At 33.2% G+C, this 17,886-nt stretch overlaps 1 protein-coding gene across 7 annotated transcripts in view; it reads left to right on the top strand.

The window, feature by feature from the left end:
• LOC105317808 (ras guanyl-releasing protein 3) overlaps window positions 1-17,886 on the top strand; it is a 49,790-nt gene that overhangs the window by 4,260 nt on the left and 27,644 nt on the right. For 2 of the 7 annotated variants that reach the window (XM_020063016.3, XM_020063027.3), the window contains exon 1: window positions 17,183-17,317. In XM_020063016.3, coding sequence (XP_019918575.3) covers window positions 17,257-17,317 — 61 coding nt within the window. In that variant the 5' untranslated portion in view covers window positions 17,183-17,256. Of the gene's footprint in view, window positions 1-4,861; window positions 5,040-9,166; window positions 9,314-9,371; window positions 10,106-10,453; window positions 10,473-12,414; window positions 12,684-17,182; window positions 17,318-17,886 lie in introns of those variants that run through there. The other 5 variants (XM_034468179.2, XM_034468180.2, XM_034468178.2 and 2 more) reach the window with 5 other exon arrangements.

Here is a 17,886-nt window from a genome sequence, read left to right as displayed (position 1 = left end):
GTTCCTATCAAATATCATATGATGTACTTTACTTTCTTGATATAAACCCAAGATAGTTGAATTAGAAGGCTAAATATACTGATACCTTTGTGTAGGCAGAAGGGTGTAATTTAGTACTATTGTGTTCTGCTGTCAAGCAGCTATATAAAAAGTAAAAATTAAATGGAATGTTTATGGAAACTGATACCACTGCATGTATATATATATATATATACATGTAGACACCAAATTTTATTACTGGTACATGTATTTGTTCATTTTTTAAATGAAATTTAAGAAGTGATATGCTGAGTTTAATTTATCCATGTAATATTAACTAGCAAAAAATTATAAATTGAAAGTAGAAGTATAAAAAAAGTACAATTAAAAAACCCAAGAAAATGTACTCTGATCGGTCAACCATGTTTTTGTTGCATGCAATCTTCATAAATGCTTTGGTACATGTGCACTACATGTATCGGTTCAATGTTTATAACAAACACAGTGAGAAATGATATGACATGATGTGCTTAAAATCAATGAAAAATAAAAAATGAGGGACGGTTAATATTAAGTTTGAGATACACACCTGTTACCATGCACTAAGTGGCTTAGGTGTAGATATTCATTTTCAATTTTTTAAACAAAATTGGTGACTAAATTAAGAAATTTTTAGATTACAATTTTTTTTCTTAATATGAACTTACTGATGTGCAAAAAAGTCATTTTAACATGAACTTTTCAACAGGTCAAAAGGTAATGTCACAATGATCAGAATACAGGCTATAGAAGTTTGACTGATGTATTTAATGCTGAATACAAAAAAAACTTTTATATTCATATTTAAGGTGGCTCACTACACCTTAAAATATTTTCTCAAATCAGCAGAAAATCACTTGATTAAGATAGATATCATAATGGATAAGAAGTCAGTCCAATAGGCAAAAAAATGTGCAATTTTGGATGAAAAATTACATTTTCGAAAATTTAATTCAGTAAACATGAACAAAAGCTCCAGGCGGACTCAAACTCATGATCTGTTGTTCACAAGCCGAATACTTTAACCACTGAGCTACAACATTATACAACCTATTCGAACGATATAAACAGTTAGACAAAACATTTAAATCGCCATCTTGTGATGTTAGTAGTGTCTTAAAAAGTATAAGTCTAGGTGTAGTGAGGTACCTTAACATGATCTGCTTAATTAAAACTTAATTATAAGAAATTATTTTTTTGAAAGCGAAATACAAAAAAATGCATGCCACTGTGAAGCGTTGTAGTTCATAACATCATGAATCTGCAAAAATTCTTAAATGAATTCAATTAACGGTACAAATGTACTACCGTTATGTAATTGTATGTAAATTTGGGTTGACAGTTTCTACTTTAAAGATTAACTGCAATACTGTTTTTATTTAAAAGTAGACTAAGTTTTTATTAACTGTCCATCCCAGTTTATACAAGTATTTTTACATCTTCTAAGTATTTTCTCCCTTACATTTTAAGAAACCACTTTGTTTAAATGCAGCTAACGACGATACCAAAATAAAATCTATCCAATTTTAATTTTCAAGAGATGTGTGTAAATACAATCAGTAAAATGCTTTCTTTGGTGGTTCATTCACGGGTAATTTGTTTTTTCTGCAATGCCCAGTACCTTCATACTGCTAGCATGAAGCAATAAAGAAATCATTTTATTTTATTGATACAACAGTTTGTTATAATCAGAAATTGAATCATAGATAAATTGCAAAGATGTCTAACTTGGTCTACTGAGACTTGACCCACCACAAAGGGGTTCATAAAAACTGTCTCATATCATTTAATACTTATATAACATAGGTGGAAATGAAATTTATTCCTTATATCGGTAATTTAATTTTCTACAACTAATATCAGAAAGTAAAGCACATTATTATAATAACTGACATTAATTTGTACATAGTTAAAAATTAACGTCAAGTGGATTGATATGTTTTGCAAGCACGTCATATTGTGACATAGGCAAGTTATGTTATACGATATAGATGAATTTGTTCAGCCAATCAAATAAGGTATTACAACCAGATTATTAATATTTGAAATCTGATATAATGTATGGGATTCAACCACTCTCATTCGATCATTTTGATGATTATAAATTCATATTTTAATGACCCTTTTATACTATATAAATAGTGCCTGTTTGGGAGGGTAACTGTTGAAATTGACACCCCGAGAGAGCCAATCAGTCAACCGACGCGAAGTGATGGTTGACAATGGTTTTCAAGGGGGTGTCAATTTCAACAGTTACCCTCCCAAACAGACACTAATTATTTTATTATATTGAATGTCCTAATGTTAAAGAAAATTTTACTGCTTTTATATAGAAATGAAGTGAATTCTACGGTGAACCGTGCACGCATAATTTACGCGCATGTAACAATTTGTTTTGTTATACTTTCATGTTAAATACTGAAATCTGATTGGTTTAGACGCAGATCATAATATGTTCTATTACCCTCAGCATTAGCAATGCACTTAGCAACGGGTAACATTACTAATTGTTACATGTGCGTACGGTTCGCTTTAGAATTCACGTTATTCCTATCTAAAAGCAGTGATATTTTCTTTAAAATTAAGACATTCAGTATAACAAAATAAATAGTGCCTGTTTGGGAGGATAACAGTTGAAATTGACACCCCTCGAAAACCATTGTCAACCTCTGCTTCGCGTAGGTTGACAATGGTTTTCTCGGGTGTCAATTTCAACTGTTATCCTCCCAAACAGGCACTTATTATAAATATATTATTATACTTTCATGTTAAATACTGAAATCTGATTGGTTTAGATGCAGTTGATAATCCGTTCTATTACCCTCAGTGTTAGCAACACACTTAGCAATGGGTAACACAACGAATTGTTACATGCGCGTAAACTATGCGCATATGGTTCACCAAAAAATTCACGTCATTCATATATAAAAGTAGTAAAGTTTTCTTTAAAATTAAGGTATTCGATGTATAATGACCACATTTTGTACCTAATAAATGAATAGTCTGATATTCTTAATCATGATATCATTTTGAAGGTGTTATGAAATAGAAATACTCCACCAAAGGAATTATCAAAATTTTGATTATGGTCCAACTAATTACACCTTAAATTTTGCATTGAAGTCTATGGACAAGGTATGTTTTATTAAATTATTGTAAAAAGTAACTTGAATTTGTTAGACTCTCTTGGTTAATACATGCATAAACTTTCTTTTTATTGAAATATGAAATAAAATGAATCATTTACCGCAGATATTTTGACGAAATTAAAATTTTCTTTTTTTCACCAAGGGGAGATAACTCTTTAAAAAAATTTTAAGGTGCAAAATGACCGGCTTCTTATATGTTGTCAGTCATGTGAATTTGGTTCATTTCACTTTCATTGTTATCTAGCAATACATATTTAACTAGTTTAAAATGATTCAAAATTGTTCTATATCCCTTCATTATACATTGAATACCTTAAGACATTCAGTATAATAAAATAAATAGTGCCTGTTTAGGAGGGTAAGAGTTGAAATTGACGCCCCTCGAAAACCATTGTCAACCTCCGCTTCGCGTCGGTTGACAATAGTTTTCTAGGGGTGTCAATTTCAACTCTTACCCTCCTAAACAGGCACTATTTATATAATGTTACCTGTTGCCAAGTGTGTTGCTAACGCTGAGGGTAATAGAACAGATTACTAACTGTGTCTAAACCAATCAGATTTCAGTATTTAACATGAAAGTATAATAATATATAAATAGTGCCTGTTTGGGAGGGTAACTGTTGAAATTGACACCCCGAGAAAGCCATTGTCAACCAACGCGAAGCGGGCAAACCGTATGCGCATAATTTATGCACATTGTAACAATTCATTGTGTTACCCATTGCCAAGTGTGTTGCTAACGCTGAGGGTAATAGAACTGATAACCAAGTGCGTCCAATCCAAGATTTCAGTATTTAGCATGAAAGTATAATAATACATATTATCTAACACCAACGAGTGAAATAAGTGCAGCAAGGATAGCGAGGACATCACTTTTTCATTTTAAAATAAAAAATTGCCTGGACTTCTTTCAAGTACCAGTAAGCTTAGTAAGGATTTGAGCATTTTCTTCATCTCTTTTATGAAGGGTTTGAATCTCTCAATCTTCACCATAAAAATGCTATAAAAATTTAATTTTGCTAACAAGATTTCCTGATTTAAATGTAAGAAAACTATTAATGGATTTAAAATACTGTAATGCATGTTCATAACTCAAAATGTTTGTTATCCATTTATGTACACTAATTGATTTTACTTTAATAATGAACACTCAGGTGCAAAGAACTTCATTTCGTTGCTTTTTATGCTTTGTGCATCAGACCATTTAAAGTACCTGTTACTTGCTGCACTTTGGCTAATCATTCAATCAAGAATTTATATTAATAATTTTACTTGTTGACAGTTACATTTAAAACCTGTTTTTAATTTTCAATTTGTGCTACTACAAGAAAGCAAAAAACTGCAAAATATATTTTCTGTATTTGCATTTGCAAAAAAATTAAAATGGCTTTTATATCCTTTTGTTTTAATCAAATTATTTGTATCCCATGAGCATTATCAAATAAATACTTAACATTCCTAATTTAATCCTTCGATCACCTCCTATATAATTTTATAGGTCCGCAAACTAAATAGATATTTAAATGGAGAAATATGTTAATGGCAGGGAAAAAGATAGATAAAAACCTGAGCTGAATTGATGGTAAAAAGCAATGTTTTTCTAGACAGACGTGTGTGTTCATGGTCCTCTGACCATAATACAGCCAATTGGATCAATAAGAGTCGGGCAACAGAAAGAGAGAGAGAGAGAGATAACTGTTAGCTAGATCAGTATTGCTTTAGACACTCACAGTTCTGTGCTAGGTCTGCAGATACTGTTGTGTCTTGTTTTGGGCCTCACAATGTAGTGCTTAAACAACCAAGATTTGGGGAACTTGTGATTTACCAAAACAAGAATTTTGCCAAAGGATTTGGAATTATTCATCAAAAAATGTAAGTGCTTACTTTAATCAAGTTTTTTTTATTTTTGGGGGGTACAGATTTTCATGGTTTATTTGCACAAAAGGTCCATTTAAGGATCGACTAAATCAAAAATTTTGTTGTCAATTTAGTTATCATTAAAGTGGATACATCGTGATTGTTAAAGCTTTAGTAAATATTGCTTGTCGGTGATTGTATTAATACCAATGTATCAGTGGTCTAGGCCTGTGCTCCTATCATTTGATTACATTTTTTATCCATGGTTCTTTTGAGGAGCCCTAGCTAGGGCTAGGTAATAAGTTGTCATTTATATGTGTAGAGTCTTGGTTAGCGACAGTCCCTTAGTTCATCCCACAGTCTTTGTAAACCCTATCAAGAGGGATACAATCTTGAGCGTCAGAAGCAATTGATTTTTTATTTTAAGGAATCCTGTCAAATAAAAATACAAAACAAGATGGTCGGTCCATTTTGACACTATGTAAATAGAGCTGCTTTGGCAGATGCTGTCCTTAAAGCCTTGCGTAAAATGATTACGTCAATGGGCTTCCAGACAGGCATTTGATGCTGCAGCTCAGCAAATTCAATGGTTTCTCCCCAGGTGAGTTGGCTTTCTAACATATGAATCCCATTTTATGTGACTGGAGCTGTAGATTTGCCGAAGGTTGTCATTTATATAGCAAGAGGTGTTCACTGGTAATGGTATCATTATTATGCTTTGTTAACGTTGTCCTGTTGCAAATCTCAGTAAGTGTGCTTTATCAAATAAATACACAGTTTATTGCATGGCTTGATTTGAATATAAACTGTTTTATTTGTGCAAGATACCATAATTATGAAAGCTCACTGCTTCTCTTGTAAGGTAAATTTGAGGCTTTATTTGTGTTTTGCATAAGATATCGACTGTAAACTACTCAGAACAAAAGCATAAAATAGGGTTGCTTTTTCAATGACCATTATAGCATCACTAAATAACAAAACAGTTTGATGTTTCTAGCTTCAGGTAAAATCCTCCACTTTATTAAAATGAGGTAAATCCTATTGATTTTGCTGGTGACAATGGAAGTTAAGGCTGATGTCTTACCCAACTGTGGAGGATTGAGTGATTTACTGTGTGTTTAGGACTAACAGATAGCTGAACTGTTCATCTGAACACAAATTGGAAGTTAACAAAATAAACTCCCCCTCTCTCCTATCCTAAGAAACTAAATTTGGTAAATAATTCAAATATCAACTATCACTGTTAATAAACAGAAAACAAGGGGGGAGGATCATTAACGAAGGAAAATCAACACATCATTGTGCCTACAGTTTGAAGTAAAAAAAACACCAAAGAAGTGGGAAACTGGAGCTGATTACGGAAACAACAACCAAATTAATGTTGTTTACCTAGCAGGGGGAGGAGAGGGGGCGGTGTTATGGATTTAAATTCTAGCTCCCGTGAGACGCAGCGCATCGGCAAATTCTGGATAGACACTGATGATAGAACGTACAAAAAAGTCATCTCTAAGACTCATTCAGTCCATTTAGATTTTATTACATAATGAGGATATGTACCAGTATTTGAAAGATTAGATTATTGAAGGTGGATTAAGATTCGAAAGAAAGAAATTAGATGCCAGAGTATGCGTAGGTATAGTAACCCATGCATTACATTTTTGATATTGCACTGTGATGACATCACGATGAATTTGATACATTATTGAATAATGAAATGATATAATAGGAGCTATTGCATCTAAATGGTAACCAATTTAAAAGGTAATTTTAGCTAAATGCAGGGTTTAGTAAGCATGTGATAAAAAAGAATCTCAATAATGATTTGTGAAAGGATATGGTTCTCATCCAGTATTGGTTACTATCCCTTCATCAAGGCAGAGGAACAAAAAGGCAGAAAGTGTTGGAAATCATAAACCGTCACAAATCATGACTGAGGGATCCTATATGTATTCCTCGCATCAAGGTTGTGACATCTGCATAGAGAACATGACGTAGAAAAAGATGCAATTTTGTCATGAGCAGATTTTTAAAAGCAAGTGATTGCAGCATATCTGGTTGTAAATTTCTGGCTAAACCAATGTCGGGACAATTATTTTAAAGGCAAACCAGAGCATTGTCTTCATGAATGGCTGAGCAGTTGATAAAACAGCACTAACTATCCAAAAGTATTATACTCATATAACTTAGGTAAAAATTAAAATTTACAATTAATGATTTGATTTTTAATATCAAGTTAAGAGGATATTAAGACAAATTATTTTCAAAATTGATAGTTTGTACAAAATTTAAATCTGAAGACAAGTGAGGAATGATACATTATAACACAGGCAAGATATGTTATATGATTTGGATAACTTTGTTAATCAATGAAATAAGATATAACAAGCAAAGTTAAATAGTTAATTTCAAATACTGTGTGATAAGAATTATAAGGTACATGTACTATGTTAGATATTTCAGGAAGATCGAAAGGTTCAGTTGTACTTAAGCAGTCCATGCCCAGGAATATTCTGACTAAAAACGATGCTTTTTATTGTGACCTTCCTGGGTAACAGTTGTCCGTTTGATATTACAGAGATGGTGACACAAAGAGAAGGGGAAAAAAAGGCATCACGATGAACAATAATTGATTTGTAAAAATAACTTGCGTATGGTTAACCATTAGTCGCAAAATATAAATGATTGGAATGACCTAAGCTGCAAACATTTTCAGAATTTTTATGGGGAAAAGATTAAGAACGAGCCCTCAATGACAGGCTTTTGAATAGCCCATAGTATTGATTGGAGCCCCCCTAGAAATTGAAAATAATTATTTTCATCAGGGAAGACCCAGGATGAGGAATGTGCCATTGGTATTGATTTTAGTCAAGTATACACAGGTTTAGATTGTATTAAGATCTAGCATCTGATTTCTCTCAATATTCTGTTTCTCTCTGCACAAGGTATATTGAGAGGAGTCAGTCAAGCCAAGGAGATGCTATTATTTCTTCTTCAAAATGATTGCCCAGTGACAACAAACAAAAAAGCTGTTAGTTGATCACTTTAAATGCACAGTTGTATTGCAAGAAAGACTGAGGTTTATTATGAGAGTGAATACTTGTGTATTATCTGTGCTTGTATCAATCTAATTGAACCACGAATGAAAACATCACAAATGTATGGGGAATAGGGTAAATATTGATGAAACTGATTTATTTGTTTTGGGTGATATTGGAGGTAAGGTGAATGCATCAGAGGGTATATAGATCGAGATTGGTGAACAATACCAGCATTACAAACAATAGAAATACTAATGTTTACTAGTATCATCCATAATGTAGACTTATTGGTCCTCAGGGAGAATCTACTATCAGTACCATCATCTTAATTAGCCATAATTGATCCTAGTGGCTATCAGAGGCTATTGACTGGTGGTGATTCTATCTTGTTGACAGCGTGTGCCACGTTCAATCCATGATGAGTCTGCTAGTGGTCACCAGTGATAGCAAGGTGCCAAGGCTAACACTTTGTCTGCTAGTGGTCACCAGTGATAGCAAGGTGCCAAGGCTAACACTTTGACTGCCACCTAGAACCTTCAGTCAAGTGTAATCACACCAGTTGTTTCCAAACTTCTGGCTGAAACAGATCTTTGGAGATATCTGAATGTAAATAGTAAAAAAATTTGTAAATTTCTAAAACAAAGGGTTTGTTTTTGTGTATTGGAATCAGTACACTTTTTGCTTGGATCTCTGTTCTCTGTTTGTAAAGCTTGATCAAGATTTAATTTTTTTTTTTGTAAATGAAGGCAAAACATAATAGAATTTTTTCAAGACAACGAGAAAATATATTGTTATCTTTGATAATTTTTCTTTCAAAAAGTCAATATATTAAATACTTCATTTATTTACTTGAGAAAAATAGTTTCATTTGTGATAAATATGGTCTGTTAAGTATCTTATTATCATATTAACTGTTATATACACATGCATTATTGTGATTGAAAGAAATTTATACAGGAAATGAATTCTTCATATTAAGAAATGACTTAAATCTCTCTATTATTGTTATACACCATCCACCTTAGTTTATACGAGTAGAGTTATAAGCCTGTAGTCATGCCTGCAGCGGAGAGATAGGGGAAATGTTATAGTCAGGAGCCTGTTTTTTCCTGACTTCCTGTTTGAGGTAAATGGACTGATGAGCAAGGAAATGGGACAACAAAATACTGTTGTGTTTACACTGTTAACCAGTGAGACAATGGGATGAATACACCGCATTAGATGCAGGCTAAATTAAGTCCTTGGCCAGAGGTAAAGTGAATGTGTGCTTCTCTTCAGACCCCTTAATCTCTCTTACTTATAAGCTTAACAGGCTTTATATTTGTTGCAGAGTGAGATGGTTGTTTATCCCGAATCTTTTAGATTTGCGCAACATTAAATTATTTCTGTACCATGAAGTGAAAGTTGCCGTTCAATGTCTGTGTTGGTACTACTCTGTATTAAGTGTATTATCAGTGTCTGGTGGGAGATAGAGAAATATTGAGTACCTGATTAGTAACTAGAAAGCTTATAAGGAAAGAGATATTTATAATATAAGGGCCGGAGATCTCCATAAAGTTTCCTTGTACTGCATGGTAAAGAACAAAAGAACAATACTGGAGTAAACGAGTGTGTGTACATGTATGCTGTGAATTAGGGAAGCTTGTTTTAGTATCCCTGGTACATGCCGGCTGTGACAGTGGTGAGATAAGAACTGTAGCCCTCCAGGCAGGGCACCTGTCATCAGAGTGTGACTCGGACTGATTGATGGCCTGACGACAGTACAGGACAACAGACCAAGTGCTCACTGCTCAACTCGTGCAGGCCAGATTCTTTCACTGAGGAGCTAGTTATTGGATTATTGATAGTTATCAAACAAAACATAATTTTCTGGGTAGAGGATTCACCCAGGTATGTGGCTGTGTTTGCTGAGTAAATAGCTGTGTGGATAGGGCTCTGACAGCTAGGCCTGTTTTCTGTGTCTTCGGAGGTCTCGGATTTTAGAATTATTCCTGTGGAGCATTGGATACTGTTACGAGAAAGGGCATCGGGCTGGTTGGACAGGTAATCTAGACTAACACCTGTTGTTTTACATCACAGATACTTTGCAGCTGTATGTTGCATGACTGAGTGATATATTTTAATGTAAACATAATATCATGAAAGTCATCAAGGGTGTTTTCACTTCATTGTAGCTTTAAGCCATATTGCATTTCGCTGATTATTTAAGTATGTAAACATTGAAATGTATGTCACACTCCGCTACATAGGTCCTAGCTAAGTTACAGGCTTATACATTATACATCAATGTCTGTGGAGACCAGGAATGTTTAATTGAAGTGTATATTACTGGACTAGATAATGCATTAGACATTTGTGATGGTCTATGGCTGGACTGTGATTGGCTATTGACTGAGTTGGATGTTACAAGGTAGAGATGTAATATTGCATTGTATTCTTTTTTACCTCCTTTCTGGGTAAAAATCTTTTCCTGGAGATGTCATTGATTTGCAAGAATAATTATTCAATACTGTTCAAAAAATTTCCTTGCTTTTGTCAGGTAAATTTCCTGTAGATGAAAAATTTACCTCTTTCGTTTTAAAGTACTTTTTTTTCTTCCTTTAATGACTTATACCTTTAAGGCAGAACAAAAATTTCCCTGTGCAAAAATTCTGTATAAGGCTGGTTCTCCAGTTAGTGTGAGTTAATTTGCCTTGATATAGAATTCCTCTCTCAGGTGCTTTCTTTAGTTTGGCATATTGAACGAAGCACTGTCTGGTAGCTCAGGATGAAGCAGAATGGTGGCTATTTCTGCCGTTGATTGTTTCTGCAGCTATCATTAAACACAGCAATCAATACATGACATTTTTATGATACAGTGAACTTCTTCTATTGATTGGCTATCTTCATTGTGTTAACAATAGGTGGAATATTGAAAAAAAAAGTTTGGAGGCTTTTGACCCAAAGTGATCCCTATTTGGAATTTATGCATTTAATTCTTGATTGGGATGACTAGATCCTACTGGTAATGTATTGGTGTTTCAGCAGAATTTTGACTTTTTTACCTTGTATGTCAATGAAGAACTGAGCACCTTATCATCAACTGCAAGGATTCGGTTGCAAAGTGTCTTAGTGCAGATATTGCACATCAAGTCTTTGCTAATGCAATTTGTAGGTCAGAACAAAATAGGTCACTGATCTTTTTTTTTTTCCAAAAAAGACTGTGCTGAATTGATCTTAACGAACAACTTGTTTCTTGGAAATGTTAGAGGAATTTCTGTTAAAAATTCATATTTTTATATGAGATCAAAAGATTTACTAGAGAGAAGAACAATTATGGGTTTTGTTATATACACTGAAAGACCCCCCTTTTCACTGGCTTTTCTTGCTTCTGAATTTGCATAAAGTTCCAGTTAAGGATGCATAGCCGATGAAGCTGCATACTGCTGCAATATGACAGCTGTTTTAGCTGGCAGGAATAACCGTATTTGTTTTATGATGGTTTCTCACCGACAGGAAGAGATTGGTCTTTTCCAGTGCTTTGTGCTGTCAACTTTTGTATTTGCCATGTTAATTGTTAAATTTATAGTTTGTGACCGAGTCCACACATGAGCACTAAAATGCACTTCTTGGTTTTTTTTAATCATCGTCATCTTTTAATTGTTGAAATGGTTAACTATCTTCTTGAAACATTAATTATTGAAATTTTATTGTCTTTTTCAATATATCTTTAATAGTTTTGTTTTGTTTTTTATTATTATTTAATGATTTTACTCTAATTCACTGTGATAGCATATTATAATTGACTGAAAACTCAATAAAAAAAAAGGAAGTTTTACAACAAACAGCTTTAGAAAAGAGTGCAAGGTGCTTGGTTATTGCAGTATCCAGGTGATTGAAAGGTTAATTTGTTGATATTTTTCAATAAATAGGAAAATCACATTTAGATATTGATCTTCACAGCAGAACTCAAAAAGTAAATAGAAGGTCATTGGATAATGTAATTAACCAATGATTTGTTCCGAATATGTCCTGTTAGAAATGTAAAAAGTGTGTTGTGATAGACTATAATAAACCCTGTAATGTAAATGCTGGCATTTAGCAGTGATGTGGGAGTGGTAAGGCTTTAGGTGACCTTAGCTTCATGTTTATATTACATCAGTAGCAAGGAAAGATCCAGACACAAACGCACTCTAAGTAAGGTGTTTGAAATACCAGCAAGTGCTTACAAATGTGTACCATAACATTATATACAGATTTAAGCAGTTAATGAACGAAAAAAAAAAAGTCCTGCAATAAAAGTAAACAGCTTGGTGACAATCCTTCGTGTACTGGGCTAATTAACTGAGTGTTTATTTTCTTTGTCATTTCAGGTGTGTGATGTGTATAAAAAGCCAGTAGCAGCCGCATGCAGTTACATGTCTGTCAACCATTGGATTAGTTAATCCCTTCAACAATGTCATAATTTTGATGGAGTTTATTTATGTTTTCCTTGTGGATTACCAAAATGTGATATAAAGTCAAAAGAGCCCACTGATTATTGAATTACGTGAGGAGGATCACAGAATAAAGGCTCCCTCGGGCCGGAGTAGCAAGATGAAAATGTCCTTTGATAATACCACTGAAGTTTTCCGAGTGGAGGGTGAGTGCCATTAATCCACTGGTTCGTGTAATTGTTGTGCGTTCATCAATTGTTTTCATTTGACTGGTCTTCCCTTTACTTCTAAACAAGGGATTCAATCATGCTTCAATGCATTTCTAAATTTAAATGGTTTTGCAAAGTGAGTTTCATACAGGGAAGATTGCTATTTTTTGGCATTGATAAAATAAACACAAATTATATATGGCATGTGGGAAAGGTCAAGGTTACAAAGTGACGGAGATAGTATCTCACAACAGGTCATTGTTGCCTTGATGAGAGTATTTTCTAAACGTTTTCAGATTTTAATTTGATTATTTGGGATATTTAAACGAATCGTCAGAAAGATAAAGATCAGAAAAGGGGTCTCATGGAGTCCTGGTATCTATTAATATGATCGCTTTTATAAAGCTTGTAGGCAAAAAATTCAGAACGATCGAGGTTTGAATGACTTAGTAAGTGGTGAATTGCTGGTGAGAACGTGACGGTCACTTTGTGTGCAAGACATCTGTCACTGTAATACATAGCTGTTCAGAGGCTTTAGAAAATGCACCGCATTATTCTCAATTAATTCTTATTCATGGCAGATTTTAAACATTATTGATTTGTATTCAGACAAGTTATATATTAAGTAAGTTTTAACAAAATTTGAATAGAATTGAGTATCGACAACTTTGGAATATTTCATGCATCAATTAGATGCTTAATGACGGAATTACCAGCAAAAAACAAAAAAAAATACAGAGTATAAACTGAGTGGAGCATCAGGTACACTGATCATCGTTCTAAAAGACTAGTTCATTATCTTGATTATAGGTAGGAAATGGCTTTATAAATTATGCACTGTGCATCAGTTTACCTCACACTGAATCGGTCGACTTGACGTAGACTCACTGAGAGTTGGTAAAACAACTTCAACTTTGTACATAATTAATGCCGAGAGTCAATATTAAAGACAGAGGTTGACTGTGATCATGTCTTCGTCACAGGTGTAGTATATTGTATATATGATATATGGTAGTTTATTGCCTCGAGGAGAAAGCCAGTGTCACTTGCATCCTAAATTTTAGGAATTTTTAACAACAATGAAATTTTACTTTTTTTTAATGAAAGAATAGGCTTAACATGTAGATTTTTTTTTTTCACTGGATAAGAAGTGTTATATAATGGTGTGAATGTATAAGTGAAATAGTTATGTCAGATCCTGTGAAAGAGCAACATACATAGTTGTCTCACAAATTTTCTAACAATCTATTTCCAAATACGTCAAATAATGGTTGGTCATTTTTACAAATCCTGTGAGGATCAGTGTCATTTATGAGCATAAAAATGATAGAGTAAGCTGGGAGAAAAAAAGAGCTGTCGATACAGGCATCAAGATATTTTAGAAAAATATATTGATACCTCTGTATAGCTCTTCTTGTTCCTATACAAACACTGTTTTCTCCACAAATATCTTTTGATTTTACTTTAAAAATAAAGATGGATTTTAACAATTTTTAGGGGTAATTTTTAAAACTGATTCTAATACTTTTCTAATTAACTGCAAGATTTAAGCAGAACAAAGATATCTTTCATACAAAAACTAACCAGGTTGTTGTTTGCTCTAAAAAAAACCAAAACATGAAAATTATATGGTTCTGAGACCTCATGACAATGTATCATTTATGTATGAATGCATGAATTGTTATATTTTTACTCTTAAAAATGAGTGTTCATGCTGGCATTATTTAGTTTCTGAAATGAGGAATTTTTTTTCAATTGTCAATTTTATAAATTTTATTCTGTTTATTATGTTCGTTTTTTGGTTTACTTTTAATATTTTAAATCTCTATACTAAGAAATGTCATTAAAATTCACAGACCGTACAGAACCAAAAACAGTTGCTTGTCATTTATAAGCCCAAAATGCAGTGTTACTCATTTGCATGGTCTAATCTTCATTGGATTACTTATCCATTGTTACCTATATAGATATGCAAAGGTAGCACATGAACCTATTCTCTCCTCATATAGGGTATGGTCAGTTAACAGAGGTCATCATCACTTGACTGAAATCTTTTATGTTTGATTAATGACTATTTTGTCAATGAAATTAGAAACTTTGATTTCGAAATATCAGTACTCTCAATACTTTGATTTGTAAGTTCATGTTATGTTACCACTTAAATTGTAGTTTTACCATATCGCAAACTTTAGTGTTTTTCCTTTTTTTAACATTGAATTTCATTAAACCCACTTGTAAATATTTACATGACCTATAAAGCAGTGTTGAAGTACATTTGTATGTCAATCTACAAGTGAAATGTCATAATCCATTAGCAACCTGTTAAATGATGCTATGTTATAATTATTATCTCAATACTGTAAATAATATACATAATAATATACCGGTAAATGATATACAGTTATTATCACCCCAACCACATTTATTTTTGTCATACTTGCTCACAACCGTCATTATTGGATTAGCTTAAACTAGTGCACTGGTACATACCTGAACAATTTGAGTACATATGTAATAAAGGGAAAAATTGGTCTTTTTTTTTTTAGAATATGGCTGCATGAGCATAATGGCTAGGAAGAGTAATATTATTTAATTTTAGTTATTAAAAAAGACAATTGATATCACTTCCCAATAAGTCCCTTGTAGATAATTAGGGCCGCCCTATGTCCCCCATGAGATGCAGTAGATACCTGTTTAGTCATATTATCAGGGGGGAAATGACAGAAATATAATAATCAAATGAGTCATCTTTGTTGAACATTGCAGGGCATCATAAATTGGTATGAGTTTTTATTTTGGTTTATTTTTTCAAATGAACCAGATGATTTATTTTGATAAATGTATGGCAACACTTATTTGTTGATGACAGATATCTGAGTCCATTGTTAGATATGAGAAAACAGCACTGTGCTGGGTGTGTAGATAGTCCACTGACACTTGATATGTCTTGAAATAAGTGCTAGAATGTGATACTGTACTTGTATTTCAAGTATGAAGAAACTTAATTGCTTTCTCTGTGTGTGTCATATTCTGTCGTAGTGTTCATTGAAATTACAGTCACTAATGTAGCATACAGTAAAAACAAGTTCATAGAAAAACTGGTGATTTGAACATAAGGGTCCCTTGAAACAAAGAAACACCCACTATAGGCATTTATGAAAATAAAATGAATATATGGTTGTAATACTAAAATATATACACAATTTCTGATTGACACTGAACATGGTAGATGATAATATGATATACAGTGGGGCCTCAGATATCTGGACACCAGATATCTGGACGCTTCAATTTACGGATGATTTTATTTTGGAACAGATTTTTTTATGTGCTATTTTGTCCCATTTATCTGGAATTCCGCGTTCCGGATCTGGACGGTCTGATTTTACCACAAAACACTGTTTAGATGATACCCCATTCAATACGATAGAAAGATTACACCTGTCAATTGAGTTTCACCCTTTTTTATATGCTAGATCTTCATGAGTAGCTTGTATAAACACTGACTTCCCAAATCACTTTTAAAATTACCAATGTTACTGTTCTCATTTAAACTTTTGGTATATACACCTTAAACTTTTGAAGATGCAACATGCAAATCCTTTTTTTATGCCAAGCATAACAGAAATTCCAATGCTGCACCTAGCCTAAAATGGCTTTTGGCCTTCAAATTTTGTTTGAATGAATGTGTAACGTTATAAAAATGCAGCATATGACCTTCAATTCTGCCCTTTTCCCTTTAAAAAAATGTTTGATGCAGAATAGGACTCAAAATAACTTTTGGTTTTTGCAATAATTTACTAATAAAAATATTGTTTAATTGATGCCACATATTTTGTTAAATGCTGCATGTGACCTAAAATTTCTCTCTGATTCTACATGTACAAACCTCTGATCTTATTCCTCTATCACACCATGCTTGTCATATATTAGATACATGTACACTGATTATGCATATTGTATTAATCTTTCATGAATCAAATATATGTACATATGTGTATTTGCTAATAAGGTAGCAGGTAACAGGGAATTAAACTATAAGCACTGACAACTTTTTTGATTGAAACACAGCAGATTTAATTACCATTTATCAGTTTTTCAAATGCTAAAAAAATGTCATGTCTATTCAAATTTAAATCTCATAAGATTTTGATTACATGTATCGGTATGTATTTGGCAATTATTTCCTATCTTACAAAAGTGAACTACCTCTTAATCTTATGCTGTGTTAACTTTTATTTCATTCCATGTATGCATTTGAAAAACTCCAAGTTTACTGGAACAGTTTGTCAACCTTATATACCTTAAGCTTCTCCAGTAAAGTATTTGTCTGCCAAGCTTCCCTTTTTGTATTGCACAAGGACACATGACGTGGAATTATTTGTAAATTGGGGACACTTGTTTAGGACAGCATTTCCTTATTAAGTTTCCTGTTTTGCCTTATCAATATGCATGCTGCTTTTGTTTCTGAGGGTTAAAATTTGCATATGTTTTATCAATGGACTAGCAGTTCCTTGTTGATTTCCATTCATGCAATAGAATATGCCTCGTCTTTGCAAGCCAGGATAGCATGCACTCTGGAAGAGTTACTTACAGAGCGAAGGAGGAAGCAATCAAGCTTGATGCAAAAGGTAGAAATGAATGCATTTTGCTTTAATCTCTGCAGAAACATAGGAAAATGGTTGAACTTAAAATAGCTTAAAATGTCGCTCTAGTTTTGATGTGTGTAAGTACTATCAACACTAGATGACTATAAAGTTGCAGCAATGTCAATGGGTAGCAAACAGTTTTTTTGGCCACAGATTGCACTATATGAATTCATTCAACAGTTTTGGATTGGAAAGTTCCATCTTATATATAAGCTACAAAGTCCATGCATTCTGATTTATAGACTTGATTAAAAAAAGAAGGTTGAAAATATGCAGAGAAGCATGTAGGCCATTCCAGATCCATGCATACTGTTGTATAGACTTGATTTAAAAAAAAAATGAAAATGCAGGCAATTCCAGATATTTCTAGTATTCCAGGACTTTGTTTTAGACAGTGCCATTCCCAGGATTCTTGGGGGACTGTTAGCATTGACATTCTTTCCCTGTCATTCTGGTTTTTCTGGGTTCTTTTGACAGTTCCTTACAGCACCTTCCTGCTGACTGTCATCTATCAGTAAATTAGATCAGTGCCCTCTTCTGCTGATGTACAA

This window comes from Magallana gigas, chromosome 6 (assembly GCF_963853765.1).
Source record: "Magallana gigas chromosome 6, xbMagGiga1.1, whole genome shotgun sequence".
NCBI classification, from domain to species: domain Eukaryota; kingdom Metazoa; phylum Mollusca; class Bivalvia; order Ostreida; family Ostreidae; genus Magallana; species Magallana gigas.
Note: the sequence above shows the minus strand (reverse complement) of the source record. Positions and strands in the feature narration are given on the sequence as shown.